The sequence below is a fragment of the Lineus longissimus genome, chromosome 18 (assembly GCF_910592395.1).
Source record: "Lineus longissimus chromosome 18, tnLinLong1.2, whole genome shotgun sequence".
Classification (NCBI taxonomy): domain Eukaryota; kingdom Metazoa; phylum Nemertea; class Pilidiophora; order Heteronemertea; family Lineidae; genus Lineus; species Lineus longissimus.
In genome coordinates this window covers 13,647,818-13,664,377 of record NC_088325.1, presented here as the reverse complement: position 1 = coordinate 13,664,377, position 16,560 = coordinate 13,647,818, and the positions used below count along the sequence as shown (strand labels likewise).

The window sequence follows — 16,560 nt, the reverse complement described above, 5'->3', positions numbered from 1 at the left end:
ACTTTAAGACTGACACTTGAACATTCGGCACCAATATTGGACTTATGATGATTGCAAATCGAAATTCAAAGCTTCTGGCAAACATCCTTCAATTGTAACTTTAGCCTTTTAGGAATGATGGAATTTGTTCAATGAAAAGATGGAATATTGTCATGGCAAGGATAAACTTGAGAAAGACAAATAATCACTGCTATGCATTATTCACCAAGATATATTAATAAATCATTGTGTTCTGCCAACACAATTGACTAGTTTGCAGATCCAAGCTTACATCTATTTGGTTAGACTATAAAACGCTCTTAGAGAGTCGAAACACACAAGATATCAACTGCATTATCAAAGTGTGACGTCATAAGGTCAAGGTTACCTTCAGACCGTCCACGCAATGCAGCTGTAATGTAATCATTTTTCATTTCATTTGGAAGTCATCTGTTGAATAAAATCATGTTATTAAAGTTAATCAGCCTTTGTCCTGGTTTGTTGAAATTTGACTCAAAACTGAAACGGGAGGGGATCTCTTGTAACGTGAGCAAATGATGCCAGGGGACTGTGAACTACTACTTAAAGGGAGAATCTAGGCAAGTCTCGGTTAGATTGTTTTTTGGGACATACTGAACACAGGGCCCGTTGAACGAAGTCGATGACTGGTCAGCAGAGTCAAAACATGCATTTCTGGGATAAGTCTGACTCATCAGAATTAGGATGGCCATCTCAAACGATTCTGTCTTCAATGAGAGCGCTACGCGGATCTGGGAACGGTACGCGCGATGAAACTGAGCAAGTCTATTACAACACCAGCAACAGTCACCACTAGGGATGCTTGGAGATTGGAGCACATCGAAAGTTGATTGTCCTTGGCGTTGGTGGATGAAGACATTTGCACCAAACCGACGAAACACCAAGGTTATTCTTTCCTCTCTCTCGCACTCGTTATGTAGCCAACTGCTTTGCACTCATTCATTTGCCTTTCTAGGTTATTGGTTGTTGCTTTACATCAGTTAGCTGTTATCCCCTGTTTTGCTTGCAGAGATGTCTAACTTTTTTGCAGCTTTATTCAATTGCATCCACCCATTGATTGTATTGCACTACACGTAACACCAACTACTTTTGCAGGCAACACTTAGATAAAGCAACTACAATAAATGTACTTTTTATTTCAGACGTCAATGTTCATTCTTTGTTCATTCCTTGTTTATTTGCTAAGACTTAAAGCTTTTTTTGCATTGTTTTGCTGATACCATGTTCTGCTTTAGTTGCAGCAATAGACGCCCATAGAACCAATCCAAACCACATCCCTAGTTCGCTTTATCAAAATTTGTTATGCTATGATTTATTGCTATAAATTTGATGAGTTTGTAAATGTAACATGCAACATGCTTTTACACTAATATCATAAGAAAATGAACACAGCACATTTAGTTCTATTAGTTTTACTTGCCGATGAAGGCACATCCTCTGGTAAGCGTTTATCGCCGTTAACTATAAACGCTGATGCTGAGATTGGCCTTTCCAGCAATCTAACTAGCAGAAACTTGTAGCGAAACGCTTATAAAAGGGGGAGTTTTGGACGGCCCGGTAAAAATCCAAGGCGGGAAGAGGTTCTCATTCATAAATCTGCACAGTTTCGAGGCCACCAGACGTTGGCACTGTACTCATTAGCCCATTAATACAGGTATAGATCCGCTACGCTGTGGGAAGGGCCTGGCCGGTCTTAGTACTCTACTCTATCCTTTATCCCACTGAATACCATCACCAATAGTTCGTTTTTGCTACGGCATCTGGCTGTTTTGGCTACATTTGCTTAGATACACTTTGTCCGTTGGGCTTTGGCCACCATGGTAGTCCCGGTTGGAGACCAGACTTCCTTTCTTTCATTTCTCGCAGATTGACGTTTTTCATCTTTGCAGACACAGCGTAACGACTTCCCCGGGATGACAATCGGAGCCAGGCCGACAACGAAGAATGTCCGAGAGTTCACAGAGGAACAGATGAGGGCTGGCAACTCGATCATCGGTCTCCAGGCGGGGACCAACAAGTGCGCCTCACAGTCTGGCATGTCCATGGGCGGGGCTCGCCATATCGCCGATATCAAAGTTGATGAGATGTCAAGTGAGAGCCATGGCATGATTGGTCAGCAGGCAGGCTTCGCGAAAGGAGCCAGCCAGGCTGGTATGTCCATGGGCGCCGTACGCAATATCTCCAATGAAAAATACGGTGAAATGTCCAAAGAAGGTCAAAGCGTCATAGGCTTACAGGCGGGTACCAATCAAGGGGCAAGCCAGAGTGGAATGGCCATGGGTGCCACGCGTAATATATCGAATTCGAAGATTGGCAACATGTCTCGAGAGGGGCAGAGTGTCATAGGTTTACAGGCGGGTACCAACCAAGGTGCGAGTCAGAGTGGCATGTCCATGGGGGCAACGCGTAATATATCGAATTCGAAGATTGGCAACATGTCTCGAGAGGGGCAGAGTGTCATAGGCTTACAGGCGGGTACCAACCAAGGTGCGAGTCAGAGTGGGATGTCCATGGGGGCCACGCGTAATATCTCCAATCCAAACGTCCAGAGTATGTCCCGGGAGGGGCAGGGCGTTATCAGTCTGCAAGCAGGCACAAACCAGTTTGCTACACAGTCGGGTATGTCCTTTGGTGCCACTCGGAATAATTCCAACTCGGCCTACGAAGACATGTCTTCAGAGGGAAAGGGGACCATTGGTTTACAGGCGGGTTACACGGGCGGGGCAAGCCAATCAGGAATGTCCATGGGCACTGGTCGGAATATCACAAACAATCAACATTATACTGACTACTAACTGGTAGGAGCCGAGACACTTGTAGACTGGTCCTTCGTTGGTGATTAATTGTTTCAACCTAAGCTTGACAGATTTTGCTTGCCCGGTTTATAAGCCACTGTTACTCCTTTGGTATTTCTGCCAAGAGCTTGGTGAAACAATGACCTATTCGACCAAAGAGGTTGGTCCATGAATGGAGGTCGTTGATAAGGAAAACAGGGTCGTATTGTGACATGTGAAAGTAGCATTGCCACAAGTAAAGAAAGTTTTTCATAAATGGAGAAGAGTTACGTCGTTGTGTAGCTTATTCCGGGGACAACGAATTTTTAAAAGATTCAAAAACTAAAAAAAATTGATAATTTATATTGTTTCATTCATATGCGTAAACTAAAACGGTAAAAACTGTATGTGTCGCTGTCTCGATATACACGTACAACTGTACTTCACAGAAGCCCATGCATGATCAATATTGTTTATTAAACATTGATGTAATATTTTCATCGGATTCTTTTGGTTATTTTTTGGCTGGTTTTGTTATCAATTTCCTTCAGTTCTTACTCATGGTTTGATGGCTTCATATACCAGTGGTGACTGATATACGACGTCATACTACCGGGAGGGAAAAAACGGCACACTCAGGTGCTTGGGAAACCCAGAATACCCATCACCGGATATCCCCCCGATTTACACACTTCCCACCACTGGACAAATTAAAAGAAGGATAAAATGCCAATTAAAACCAATGTGATATTTACCCACACGAAATACCTCCCTTCTGTGATACAAGTGATTGCTCGCACACGCCTGCTGATATCTGTGTTCTGCCTGGAGCCGGTGACATCTCGAAGACAATCTGAGGAGACACCAGTGATACGTAAAGTTGACAATCCAAAAGTCATGAAAGATAAGTTTTTGTGTGACATAATGCGTTTGCCGATTGAAACCCACGTGTGCTAACCTATTTTAGCTCTCTCTTTCAGCATCTTCACTATGGCTCATCATCCTTGATGTTACTCGCTACTATACCTTCACTTAACTGTTGTTTACTGTTTTCTTAAACCCAGCCATCTTGCGTGAAGACCCTGTGCACATCTCCTGTTCGCGCATTTCCTGCGCAATGATACGCCAACACCTTCTAGTCTTTACCTCTCTTTTCTTTTATGACATGACTGTGCTACCCCTGTTGCTGGTACGTGTACACAGTAGTTAGCATGTCAATAGATCGAATCGTGTGTTTCCCTTGATGCGTCAAACCATCCATTTCCAAACCATTCCCATATCATCCATGCATCCTACACCACACCATTTTTTCACACTCATGAAAACCACGTTTCCGATACCTACCCGTGTGGACCAAAATCTACTCACAATTCTCGACCCGAACTGCAACAACCAAACCGTTCATGGACAAACTTGCGCATGACTGCACTGTGCAGGTTTCGCAACCTTTACGAAGAGCTACGAACAACGAAGTACGAAGTATTGGAACGAACTTATCGACGATTAGTTTGTTCGGATTCATAAAATATGGAAACCAAAGAACGGACTCCAGTCCAACTCTTGAAATTGGCATTCACTTTCTTTGAAAGTGTTCTAATTACTTTAGGATTTCAAGTCCCAGCAAAGATGGTAGTGCTTATATGGTCAACCCTTTAACCGTTTCCAATTTTCTCTTCAGGCCCAGAGAAATATCTTCAACGGTATGACCATCGGCGCAAAGCCAACCTATAAGAACGTGCGAGAGTTCACAGACGAGCAGCTGAAGGCAGGGCAGAACGTGATTGGTCTACAGGCCGGAAGCAACCAGGGAGCGTCTCAGTCCGGAATGTCATTCGGAACAGTTCGGCACATCGGCGACACGAAGGTCGGAGATATGGACCCGAACTCCAAGGGGATGATCTAAAATATACACCTGTATGACACTCAACAGCCATGGTTTGCTCTAAAATGCACCACGCAGTATTCAGGCACATGTTCTGATGCCAAGGACGTTCTGTATATGAAACAAAGAATGCGACAAGATGACAATTTTGATGATAGCATATAACTATGAAACAATTAAAAAATGCATACCGTGCAGCTTTTTAGAACTTTTAGCAAAGAAGAGGCTTTGGTGAAAATGGAATGTCCGATTAATAGGAACGGCAGTGGACGGCGAGACTCCTTAGAAATGGACGCACGTTGCTCGAAGTCTTTCAACGTCCCTCTTGTCATGCCACTGCTCTCAGTGAAGACATTTCCGGCAAGAGTGGTTCTTAGCAGGCAATCACTGGGCTCCCATTAGAGAACGCAGCGCCCGTCTTTCAAATTCTTTCTAATGGTTGTATTATTAGCATATTGAACAGTTCGTGAAAGAAATTTCTTTCTGATAAAAAGATCAGATTCAACAACTAATCAGCTGAGGTCAAGGCCCATGTACCTCTGGTTTTAACTAGTATCCTGGCAAATCATGCTATTTGTTTAGGCAGGGATCGCTTTCCTTCTTAGACGAGCCTCACTGTATTGTATTTATGTAAAATTTGCTAAATGTAGGGCGCCCATTTGAATTTTGGGCCCATTAGTTGGACACAGTGAAATAAATCAATGTACCAGAAAAAAACACATATTTTTGGTTTTGTTTTGGCGATTTCAGAAAACAGGTGCAGCAGCATTATTTCAGCAAATGCGTAGCATCGATTTCCTTGGCAGTTTCGTTGGCTTTAACTGGGAAAACGCGAATGATATTACCCCCGTGCTGAAAAGTCACAAATACCAATCCGTGAACGTATAGAGTTCAATGCTACTCATATACAAAGCAAGAAACGGAGTTGCCCCTGCTTACATATCTGAGCTCCTCCAATCCTTCGACCCCCGGCGATTCTTGAGGTCTGAAGACAACTGTCTCCTGAGGATCCCCAGGTATCGCCTGGAGACGTACGGAGGCATGGAAGCAAATAAAGCAACCCCTTCGATGTAAAGACAGGAGTTAGACAGGGATGTCTCCTCTCTCCATTCCTGTATTGGATCACGCGACGGGCGACCAATGGCAAAAGAAATGGTATCCAGTGGACACAGGAAAACCCCTTGGTGTAAAAATAGTTTGACCTCACAAGGCTAGCCAACCAATCAGCCCATTGTTTCGCCAACCAATCATTTTCGCAATAGGCACCTCGCACTTCGTCCCTTTAGGGGACGAAGTATTGTCGTACCCGCTATTTGAGGCAGTCCATAAGGAGACCCAATTATGATGACGCAATGGGTTACCCAGGGGGTCTGTGCTGCACAGGCATCGACTGGGTGAGGGTCTCAAGAAACCCTGCATTCGTAGAAAGTAGAAAGTGGTGTGAGAGACCAGCTAAGAGACACACAGGAAAAGGCGCTAGTGGATTTGATCGTGATTGCGTTCCGACTCCCTCAGTCTCGGTCCAGACCCCCAGTCCTGGAGACCAAATTGGATGACGCAATGGGCTGCAGGGAGTCAACCCAGTTCCAGCAGTGACGATTGTCTTTCTCCAGCGACACGAATGAATACGCATCAGTTTCATTGCATACTGGGCTCAATCGGTTCTGTGGGTTCAAATTTGATAATTTATTTCAGCATAGGCCTCAAACTCGCCCAGTGCCGAAATTTACAAATTTCAGAACGAAATCAGCGCCTCTAGTGTCAAGAAGCCTAAGGACCTTTGAAATGAAAAGAGGGACGAGTGGGTGTGGCACAATCTTCCGGTCTATGGTCCGTAATGTCGAAATGTTCAATCTTAGATACGTCCCACTGTGACAACTGTTGGTCATCCATGATTGTTCTCATTGGTGAGCCAACTGTGGCAGAGTCAGTAGGTCGAGTGAGCCTCGTCAACGATCATCACCTTTCGACGACGCTTGGAGAATGGGTGTAGCTATCGGAATGTAGCCTGCGGTACAGTAAAACAGAAGATAAGGGAATAAGAGACTGGTTAGATTCTAAATAAACAGGAACATTTATGGCCACTGTATTTGAATTGTTTTTACCAGAACAACATGTTTCTGATGTTGATGTTGAAAAGTGCGCATCGTTTCGTAAAATCAGGAACCATAATTAATAGGTGGCGCTGATGATTGGGCGGACATTTTCCTAATTTTGCTTGGAAAATTTGCTGAAAAAACATCCATGTAACATTTTCCAAATTATTCACTGGTTTCTCATTTAGCAAGCGGCTACCCTGATTAACACAGATCAACAATACGTAAGCAGCAAATTGATTGTCTATCGTAAAAACAATATTTGCGGTGTATTTGTAACTGCATTTTGGTTTCTAAAATTCTGTTTGCAGACACAGGGTGTCTCAGTAAAAATGCAAATACAGTGAAAAAGACGGTTATTTTGCTAGTTTTGCTGTCCTAGCCCTGCTAAGCTCAAAATCAAGTTAGACTAGTGTCTAATCTTAATGGTATTCTTTTCCAGAAACATATTTTGATAAAAAGTGAAGACCAACTTTCTCTGTTATTCTATTATTGACTGTCAAAGCGTGACGGAGGGACATACAAAAATCTTCCAAAATGCCTGCACTGATTGAACGTCCAAAGATGACGAAGACAATGTACCAGGCATTGAAGAGGCACATCATGAAGGAGAGAGAGAAGAAAAAACAAGGTACAGAACTATCCAGGCGACATTTACAAGCCCAGGCAGTGTTCTTTATCCTCCACAAAGACAGTCAGCAAGAACTTGTTAGTCGTCAAAATCTGTGAAAAGTCTTTGTTGATCACTAACAGTATATAAAAGAGCCAAAATATGATAATGTCTAAGCACCTAAAACTAGCAAAACACCTTTCTGTAAAAAAGTAACCTGACGCTATCATTTGGGATGCACTACACTCAAAAGACCAAATTGTTGAGGACAGAATCATCAAGTAAACCTTTGAACAACTAGGAAAGCCAATATTGTAACAGTCCTCTGTTTTGACTCCAGAACAAGAACAGGATGAGGCGCAGGAAAGAATGAAGAAAGAAAGAGAGCAGCGCAAGAAAAAAGAACAGGAAGATTCAATGACCCTGGAACAAACCAAAGAACAGGTCACATCGAATGTAAATATGTTTTTTTCAATGTTTGGAATCAAATCTGTACTTTAAAACTTGTTTGGACCCTTCCCATCAAGTCTTACATAATGACCAAAGCCCGGAGTACCTCAAGGAGTTCCTCAGTCTTCGTGCCCCGGACCGCAGGCTTCGGTCTTCCGAGGACCAATGGACAAGGGGCGTCTTCGGAGACCGTTGCCTGGGGAACTTGGCACCCAGGCTGTGGAACTCACTTCCGGCCTGGATACGTGATCCCATTGGCACCAGCGCCTTCAAAAAACATCTTAAAACTCACCTTTTTATTGAACACTTCGACACCAGCACCTAAATGTTTTAATCTCTATGAAAATGTTTTAATCTCTATGTACAATTTTTCTCTTTTACTATGTGTTGTTTTTTAAATTGTACAGTGCTTTGCAAATGATTTTCATTCAAAAGCACTTTTAATATAATAAATTATTATTATTATTATTATTATTATTATCATCATTCTTGATCCTGGATGATCTCTGTAATAAAACCATTAGCAATTCATGACTATCTGGTGCTGTTTTCGAAAAAGTATTTTGTCTGGGTGTTGTGCCTAGACCAACAGTAGCAATTGGGAAACCTGCCTTATGATCTGATTTGTTTTCAGATCAGACAACAAGAAACTAAACTCGATTCTCTGAAGAAAGAAAAACATGAGTTGTTCTCACAGTTGAAGAAAGTGTTACATCAGGAGGATGAGACGAGACGTCGGGCACAAGTCAAGGAGCAGAAGTAAGTAAGATGTCGTAGAGTTTAAGATTATCACAGCAGGAGTCGTGAATATGAGGCCGTGGGCTCTGTTCTCGAAAGGAAACAGCATTCTTTGTCGTCTCTGCGTCCTTTAGCAAGGCACTTAACTCGTCATTGCTTCGTCCTTGGCATGTTATGTTGAGTAAATCCAAAGTCCCTTGCATCTGGTGCCTATACCTGGGCTATGGCAAGCAAAAGTATCCATCAAAACTGACATGAGGTTGAGATGGACTCCTTGGCTGAATATTCCAAATTTGGGCCCAACCTTTGTTGAGGCAGTTGTATTCGCTAGTTCTTTAATGATCAACTTCTTATTACAGCGAACTGCTGAGCATGAGTCAACACTATAATCAAACGACCGGCATTCCGGTTTCGGTTTCCTCACACCCGATGTTCCTGCCTGCTAATACACCTGGGATCACTACTGGTATGCCGGTTCCCAACCGCCATCAGTTGTATAAACCGGGCCATGCACAATCACAAATGCATCAAATGGCTGGGGTGAGTCATTTTCCACATCTTGACTACATTTAGAATGTCTTGACAAACTTGATGTGCAAATCTGGTTTAGTCAATTTGCATTTCAAATATATTCATTCAGAGACTGTTGAATTGAAATCAAGTGAATATAAAATAAACATTAGAGCTATTATTATCAATTTGCAGCTCCAGAACAGGAATTATCTGGTTCTACAAGGTATGAAGCGACCACGAAGTCCATCACCACCGCCTGCTACGATCTACCAGCACTACCCGGAGACTAAATATCCCCCTGCAACGTACTCACAGAGCAAGGCTTATACACCTGCGCAGAGTAAGTCAGTCTTACTTCTTTTCCTGAAATTTGGGCCCAGCAGTCAGTAGGCCAAGCAGATAATAGGCAATGTATGATGGAAAGGGTGTACGTCTCGTATTGCAATGTGCCTTGTGGCTTTACATCTTGGATGTCCTGCAGTCACCTTGTCCTTCTACGTCAAGTCAAGTGTTGCAGTGAGATTGGTTTTTGTCGCAGTGCTATTGCTTACGCTGCAAGTCAACTGATTGGAGTTCTGTCGTGTTGTACAGAATTCGTGACTTTGGTGAGCACTTGTATGCTAAGGCCACGTGTTTTTTATTTCTTGGTTTACGGGACCGACCGACTTGCTTTTTTTTGGATTTTGGAAAAAAATAAAATCTAAAAATAATCGATTTTTTATTTTATTTTCTGCCCGACCCATCATAATTAGATAAAATAATGAGAAATAAAATAAAATCCACTGTATAGAGCAGTGTGATAACCAATGTTTGTGCACCTTCACAACTTATCAGCCATCTAGATGAGGGAAATAGCCCCAACTAAGAGTAGACATTGAGCCTTGTTCTGAAAAAAAGTGAACTTTGATTCCAGCAGTATTTGGGTAATTTTATTTCTTCCGATCATACATAGCTATTTGGGTTATTTTTATTTTAAATTTTATTTCGACCACCCGACCATACATTTTTAAAAGCTCTTCCTGTAAACCAAGAAATAAAAAACATGTGGCCTAATGTGTTGAAAGAATACATTTTCTACTCCAGAGCACAGCCACTATCAGACGGCCCAGGCTGGACACGTGACTTATGTGACTCAATCTCAAGGCTACCATCAACAACAACAACAACAGGCACAGCAGCAGCAACAGCAGGCACAACAAGCAGCTGCTGCACAACAACAACAACAACAACAGCAACAACAACAAGCTGCTGTGCAGCAACAGCAACAACAGTCGAATTATCCCACCCAATCAAATGCTAGCAAATATCAAGCAAATCAGTCGGCGTTTACCTCGTACCCAAGCCATTATGCTCATCAACAGAAACAAATAACAGACCACTATCCGCCTGGGTACGCTGTTCAGAGGATGCCGGCACAGTCTGGTAAGATTTTGTTATGATTTCAGAAAATCACATCACTCTATGCATCCAACTAGCCTGTGCCATTTATAGCCTATTGACATTCACACAGATCTTCTAGATTACTCGACGAAGGTGAACATAATCATTTGCCAAAAGTTTCGCATTAATGTGGGACATAAGGAGCTTTATTTGTTGTTTATACTTGCGGTTTTCATATGTGTAAATCAGAAGCTGTTCTTTACAAAGTAAGCCATCAGCTCTTGATGACATCAGTCCAGTATCAGCGTAATTTGCAACTACTTTTGCAAATTGACATAAAAATCGTTTTTGTCATCCAGGCTACCATCCCCCTCACAGTGCTTCAATACCCCTGCAGCAGCAGCTTGAGCATGCGAGTCAGAAGTCAGGATTCTCAGAGGAAAAGTACAAGATGCAGCAGGTGAGACCATGGGTGATATGAATAAAGACTAGCAAATGCTTTTACTTCAATTTTGTACAGAAAGGCCTAGTGTAAATGTACATGGAGTTTTAGATAAAAGCATTTGCTAGTCTTTATTCATATCACCCATTGTTTTATATAGGTCGGCAATCTCTAAGGCCCTAACTTGTTTCCCCTTACTTGACCCCCTCACACCACCTACTGGTTGTTCAAATAAGTTAACTGTTGGAGTTTCACCTTATTCAAATTTCTATAAATTTATCGTGCGGTTTCAGCAGCCAGCGATGCGGGGTATGGCCCCTATGTCCTCACAGCAACAGCAGATGATGCCACAACAGGTCCAGTTGCAACAGCAGCCACAGAATAAGGGTAGTATTGTAACAGGTTATCCAGTCAGGACTCAGGCACAGAGCTCTCATTCATCAAGTTATCAGGGCTCCCAGGTGAGTTTGTTATTGATCAGACAGGTCCTGCATATCTTCTTCTTCTGCGGTCAGAGTTTTTAAACTGGACGCGAGTCAGTCCAATTTCAGTAACTGCTGTGTTAATCTTGTGAGCTGTTGTTCGATTTGCTTCCCTCCCTGACTAATGATGCTCGCCTTGCAAGCAACTGGCATACATGTAGTCACAATGACCTATAACACAACACATATTTAACATGCGTACTGGTAAGGGACATCTACAAGCTTGTGCTCCAACTTGTAAGTGTAGGTTTTCAGCAATACCAGTAACATCTTCATTACAAATCTTTTCAGAGTGGTTACAATCAACAAAATGGAGCACAGCGCCGGCCATATCATGGCAGTGGACAGCCCCCTGGACATCAAGGACGATATTATTAGAGCACTTAACGTGACATGATGGGGATCATGATGGGGGACTCTGGGCATAGTACGAGTTGCTATGGTAACCTGAAGATTGCCAGGAAATCTGTTTGACTGATTTTTGTAACCCGGTGCTGAAAAGGCTAGTAGTTTAGTATCGAAGACAGTGATAGGGAACTAATTGGTCAGCGATAGTTCAATGGAAATAAGACTCGGAAGACTGAGTGATGACCGATTTGATCTGCTCTCAGCTGTTCAGCATCGCTGTTTGGTGAGTTGGGTTGGGATTTACTTTGCAAGTCCAATAGGGCTAGAGTTGGAATATGTCGGTGTGTCTAGTGATATACACTAATAAAGTAAAGTTTACTTGACATTCAATGTTATTTAAGATGTGCTGTAGTTGGTTTAAGATGTGCTGGCAAGTCACTTCACCTCCGATTATTTAAAGTTGTAAATTTGTGTTTGTGCAACATTCAGATTATGTAGTCATTGTGTCCACCAATAATAGGACAACAGATGTATAAATGTGCAACCCTCTTATGCTATTAAATGAAGATACATGTATCTCGGCTAAATTTTCATGAATACATGTAATAGAACTTTGAACTCTCACCTGTGAGGACCCTCTTCTACATTCTGCATGTAGCTTGTCAAATACATGTACATGTACTTCCTTAAACTGTACTGGTAACAGTTTGTCATTGTTAATTGGTGTAATAAAACTGGTTTTATTTATGAAAAAGAGGAAATTGATTTTTGTCTCTCTTTGTGCTCCTTCATTTTTCATGAAGATCATCTGCTGTCAACACAGTCAGGTGCTGTCATGTGTCCTGGCCAGTTCCAGTTGTGTCCAGGACTGATCCGAAGTGTCTGCAGTCTCACTACATGTGTGTGATATGGTCACTTGGAGTGCAGATCATCTACTGGCAACTCAGTCAGGAGCTGTCCTGTGTGGTGCCTAGCTAGTCCCAGTTGTATCTTGGACTGATCCGAAGTGTCTGCAGTCTCACTATATGTAATGTGGTCAGTTGAATTGAAGAGCATCTACTGCAAACTCAGTAAGGAGCCATAATATGTGGATGGGCAGGCCCAATTGTGTTGAAGACCTGCCCAAAATATCGACAGCAGTCTTGCTTTATCAGTCACTGGAGTTGATAGGGTAGCTGTGTTTTTGTGTGTATGGTTGTGGTCGTGTGTCTGCTACATTGCTTATCTGGTCTTTGGTTGTGACACCAGCCAGGATTGTCCTCGACTACAGCCCAATGATGTAAGACGTACATAATGGAAGCAAGAACAAATTTGCCTGATTGGTTAGTTTATTGCATGGAGCAGTCTGAGCCACAGCTCTGTTATCAAAAGGTTGTGTCAGTGATTATCATAAATCAAGAGAACACTAGTAGTTAGTCCTTCTCAATGCATCCCCGGGTTGCAGCAGCATTTCTGATTGATGTGACTGGTTGTGTCGCAAATGTCGTCTCTCCGAGTCAGGTAATTGAGGAATGGCAATACATGTAATTAAGGTACATCCAACTTATCGTGTGACTGTGTGCAACAGGAATAAAATGGAAGACAACAGCAATTTTTAATAAATACCTGTTGACAAAATCTTTTATTTCTTTTTTCTCTCAATTACATGAACATGTACATTGCTCCTGAATGTATTAGTATTACACAAATGTCTGTGCACATTACACTCCCCATTAAGATCAAAATCAACAGCATTTTCAACAGGCACTTTTTAAAGTTCAGGCAGCAGAATACCCCTAAAACTTACAAACACTGCCTTGTTTTCAGCAACAACGCTTGCAATACAATTGGCCTCTCTACAACTACTGATAACCGTATGCTACAGGACGAACCGGCACCTAACCCCCCACAGATATATCAAGCATTTTAGATGGGCATGAAGGTCTTCTGAGCTGAATGGGTTCGTTTATGTTGCCTCAGCCCACCAGCCTGAGTGAAAGTCTTGCCACATTCGTCACATCCAAATAGTCTCTTCCCTTCGTGAAGTCTCTGATGCTCAAGCAGGCCCGCTTTCCTCGTAAAAGCCTTCCCACAAACACTACATGGATGGGGCTTCAGGCCTGAATGGAGCTGCCGATGTCTCGAGAGACCAGCGCTTGTGGTAAATTCCTTTACACACAGATCACACTTAAATCTATGACCCGAGTGGAGAATTTTATGTTTTTTGAGATCTTTCTGGTAGGCGTATTTCTTATCGCACTCATCACACTCGAATGGTTTTTCCTTGATATGGATGCGGAGCATGTGTGATTTCAAGGTACTTTTGTGGGGGAATGATTTCTCACACATGTCACATCTAAATGGTCTTTCCCCTGTATGAACACGTTGATGGCTGATAAGATTACGTGTACTGACAAATGCTTTATCACACTGGTCACATGTATAAGGTTTCTTCTTAGGTTTCATCGGTTTGGTGGAATGCATTTTCATTTTATGCTTCGAGAGATTGCTCCTCGCCGCCCAAGAGCTATCACATAGGTCACACTTATAAGGTTTTTCTCCTGTGTGGATGTTTTTATGCTGAACAAGATTATCTCGCTTCGGAAAGATTTTACCACAAATATCACACATGCACCGTTTTTCTCCAGAATGAACCAACCTTACATGATCCGTGAGATAGCGCCTTGCAGCAAACGACCTCGTACACTGTGTGCATTTAAAAGGCTTTTCACCAGTATGAGAGCGCTTATGCGCCTTGAGCGATGATGGTTGTACGAATACCTGCCCGCAATGATCACAAACAAAACGTGGTGTCGCTTTATTATGGCTGCATGCACGCTTATGGACTAAAAGACGTTTCTTATCTGAGAATGTTTTTTCACAGTATTCACAACAGAAAACCTTTTCTCCTATATGAGTAAGCCTGTGTTGGGTCAAGGTATCAAAGTCACGGAATGCTTCTTGACAAAAGTCACACTTAAACGGCGTGTCGTTGGTGTGAACTCGTTGATGTCGAAGAAACTTTGAAGTGTTTGTAAACGTTTTAATACACTTTTCACATTTGAACTTTTCTATTGTATGAATACCCTTCTTTGCGTTACCTTTCGCGGTATGTTTTATTCGCTTAGTGTTGGATAAAACTGCGTCATCGGTTGGCTCTGATGTGAATGGAAATTCAGACTCTGGGTCAGGGTTGTGGACAACACATGTTCGCCTATGGCGTTTCAGTTGCAAACTCCTCTTGAATGTGCTATTACAGAGGTCACATCTGAATGGAAAGGCTAGTTCTCCATGATAACACTGATGTTTGACGAGGCTGCCATACAGCATGAATGCCTCACCACACTGATGACATAAAAACCTTCTCTCATCAGTATGAACCTGTTTATGAATGATTCGACTTTCAATTCGTCTGAAAGTTAAATCACACCGGTTGCAACCATATGAAATATCACCAACATGAATACCCTTATGTTGCATCAACTTTTTCTTTTGAGTGAATGTTCTATGACACTTGTCACACCTGAATTGTTTTCTGACAACATGAACCAGCCTGTGCTTGATTAGGCAAAACTTTTCCAGAAAAGCTTGACCACATTCGTTACATTTGAATTTCTTTTCATTAGAATGGAGACGTTCTTTGTGCACCAGACCCCGAGAGACAGCAAATGCTAAACTGGAACCAGAGGGATTCTGATGATCAGGTATTGCGAGTTGTGCTGGAGGATAGGTTGATTTGGTATGAAGACTTGTAATGGTGAGGTGATCATCCAATGGTGGAGCCACTAAAGAGTCCACTGGTTCACTAGGAACAGGATGAATCGGATCATTCGCCTGAATCTTTAACAAAGCAGCAGCTCCCCCAACTTGCCGAAGATCTAATGGTACAGGTTCAACTTGTACGGCTTTAAGAATCCCTAGCTCAGGCATGTCAGGGCGACTGCAACTGTCACTATCATGTAAATCAGTACAATTTACAGTCAAAATTACTGGATATGGACTGGCACAGTCATTACACATTTCATTTTCTATGTTATCAATTCTTGGATGATTTTCTGACATCTTGAAGACAGTCTTGGTGACCAACTATAAGTGGTCCAGGCACCAGTCAGGCAAGGATCCCGTATTGCGAGTTGTTGCTACTTCTGGTTGTACCGTCGCTACTTTTTGCTGCGTCACTGGATGTCCCAAGTCATGCCCGCTGAAACGACGAGTAATCATATCAACGTTGTTGTGGCGATACTCTATGTGTACACCACCGGCTCGCAATTCCCACAGCCCGTGATTTTACTGGCTGCCCCCTCCTCCTCACAGGACCTGAGACGCCAATCATATTATACACTCGGAATTATCATTCTCGCAGACAATGAGAAGAAGCCACGAGGCAAGCAAATCTATATCTATCTTATCTACTACACGGCCCCTTAGCTTATTTATTATAGGGGCCTAGCCATCAATCATGATCATCAAGAAGAGGAATATACATGATGAAGAAACATATGAACAATTGGCTAAATGAGACGAGATGCTCTCTCCGAAATCGACCAAAGTTTGTGAGGGACTGAGTTTCGTCCGAAAATAGATAACTGTTTAAACAAAAATGGCTCTGCATTGCAGTTGTACGTCGACGGGTCATTGTCGGACGTCGTCATTTCGCCAAGAAAACCAAAGGAATTGAAGGATTCATTGAACTCATCAACACATCATTAGTTTTCATTCAAGTTCAACTGTATTCCTAGATAAATCACTTTGGTATGTAGAGAGTAAGATTACAGTTAACTCACGTTAAAGTTCGAGTTCCGGGGAAGTTGTCGGTTTAGGGGGTCGTTTAGGGGCGCAATCACCTAG

General features: G+C 42.5%; 3 protein-coding genes across 4 annotated transcripts; 2 read left to right on the top strand and 1 right to left on the bottom strand.

The window, feature by feature from the left end:
• The first annotated feature begins 4 nt into the window (after window positions 1-4).
• On the top strand, window positions 5-5,385 carry LOC135502180 (calponin homolog OV9M-like). The gene is made up of 2 exons (XM_064794812.1): window positions 5-2,723; window positions 4,585-5,385. Exons 1-2 carry the CDS (start codon window positions 1,932-1,934, stop codon window positions 4,693-4,695), a joined length of 903 nt encoding a protein of 300 aa, XP_064650882.1. The 5' UTR covers window positions 5-1,931; the 3' UTR covers window positions 4,696-5,385.
• A 1,474-nt stretch (window positions 5,386-6,859) lies between these two features.
• Window positions 6,860-12,494, top strand: LOC135502126 (G protein pathway suppressor 2-like). 2 transcript variants are annotated; one of them, XM_064794713.1, is made up of 10 exons: window positions 6,860-6,994; window positions 7,213-7,401; window positions 7,721-7,836; window positions 8,465-8,589; window positions 8,928-9,108; window positions 9,274-9,421; window positions 10,165-10,503; window positions 10,821-10,921; window positions 11,200-11,364; window positions 11,677-12,494. In XM_064794713.1, exons 2-10 carry the CDS (start codon window positions 7,308-7,310, stop codon window positions 11,761-11,763), a joined length of 1,356 nt encoding a protein of 451 aa, XP_064650783.1. In that variant the 5' UTR covers window positions 6,860-6,994; window positions 7,213-7,307; the 3' UTR covers window positions 11,764-12,494. The 2 variants fall into 2 exon arrangements, with proteins under 2 accessions (XP_064650783.1, XP_064650781.1); XM_064794711.1 differs by having other exon boundaries at window positions 11,197-11,364.
• Window positions 12,495-13,341: 847 nt separating this feature from the next.
• Window positions 13,342-16,551, bottom strand: LOC135502094 (zinc finger protein 345-like). The gene is made up of 2 exons (XM_064794651.1): window positions 16,497-16,551; window positions 13,342-15,913 (listed from the first exon to the last, which is right to left on the bottom strand). The coding sequence occupies exon 2, from the start codon at window positions 15,772-15,774 to the stop codon at window positions 13,639-13,641; it is 2,136 nt and encodes a 711-aa protein (XP_064650721.1). The 5' UTR covers window positions 15,775-15,913; window positions 16,497-16,551; the 3' UTR covers window positions 13,342-13,638.
• Window positions 16,552-16,560: the final 9 nt, after the last annotated feature.

Coding starts and splice junctions, on each gene's coding strand:
- LOC135502180 (XM_064794812.1), top strand. CDS start 1,932: ATGACAATCGGAGCCAGGCCGACAACGAAGAATGTCCGAGAGTTCACA. Junction 2,724..4,584: donor AGGGGACCATTGGTTTACAG/GCGGGTTACACG, acceptor ATTGGTCTACAG/GCCGGAAGCAACCAGGGAGC.
- LOC135502126 (XM_064794711.1), top strand. CDS start 7,308: ATGCCTGCACTGATTGAACGTCCAAAGATGACGAAGACAATGTACCAG. Junction 8,590..8,927: donor GCACAAGTCAAGGAGCAGAA/GTAAGTAAGATG, acceptor TTCTTATTACAG/CGAACTGCTGAGCATGAGTC. Junction 9,422..10,164: donor GGCTTATACACCTGCGCAGA/GTAAGTCAGTCT, acceptor TTTCTACTCCAG/AGCACAGCCACTATCAGACG.
- LOC135502094 (XM_064794651.1), bottom strand. CDS start 15,774: ATGTCAGAAAATCATCCAAGAATTGATAACATAGAAAATGAAATGTGT.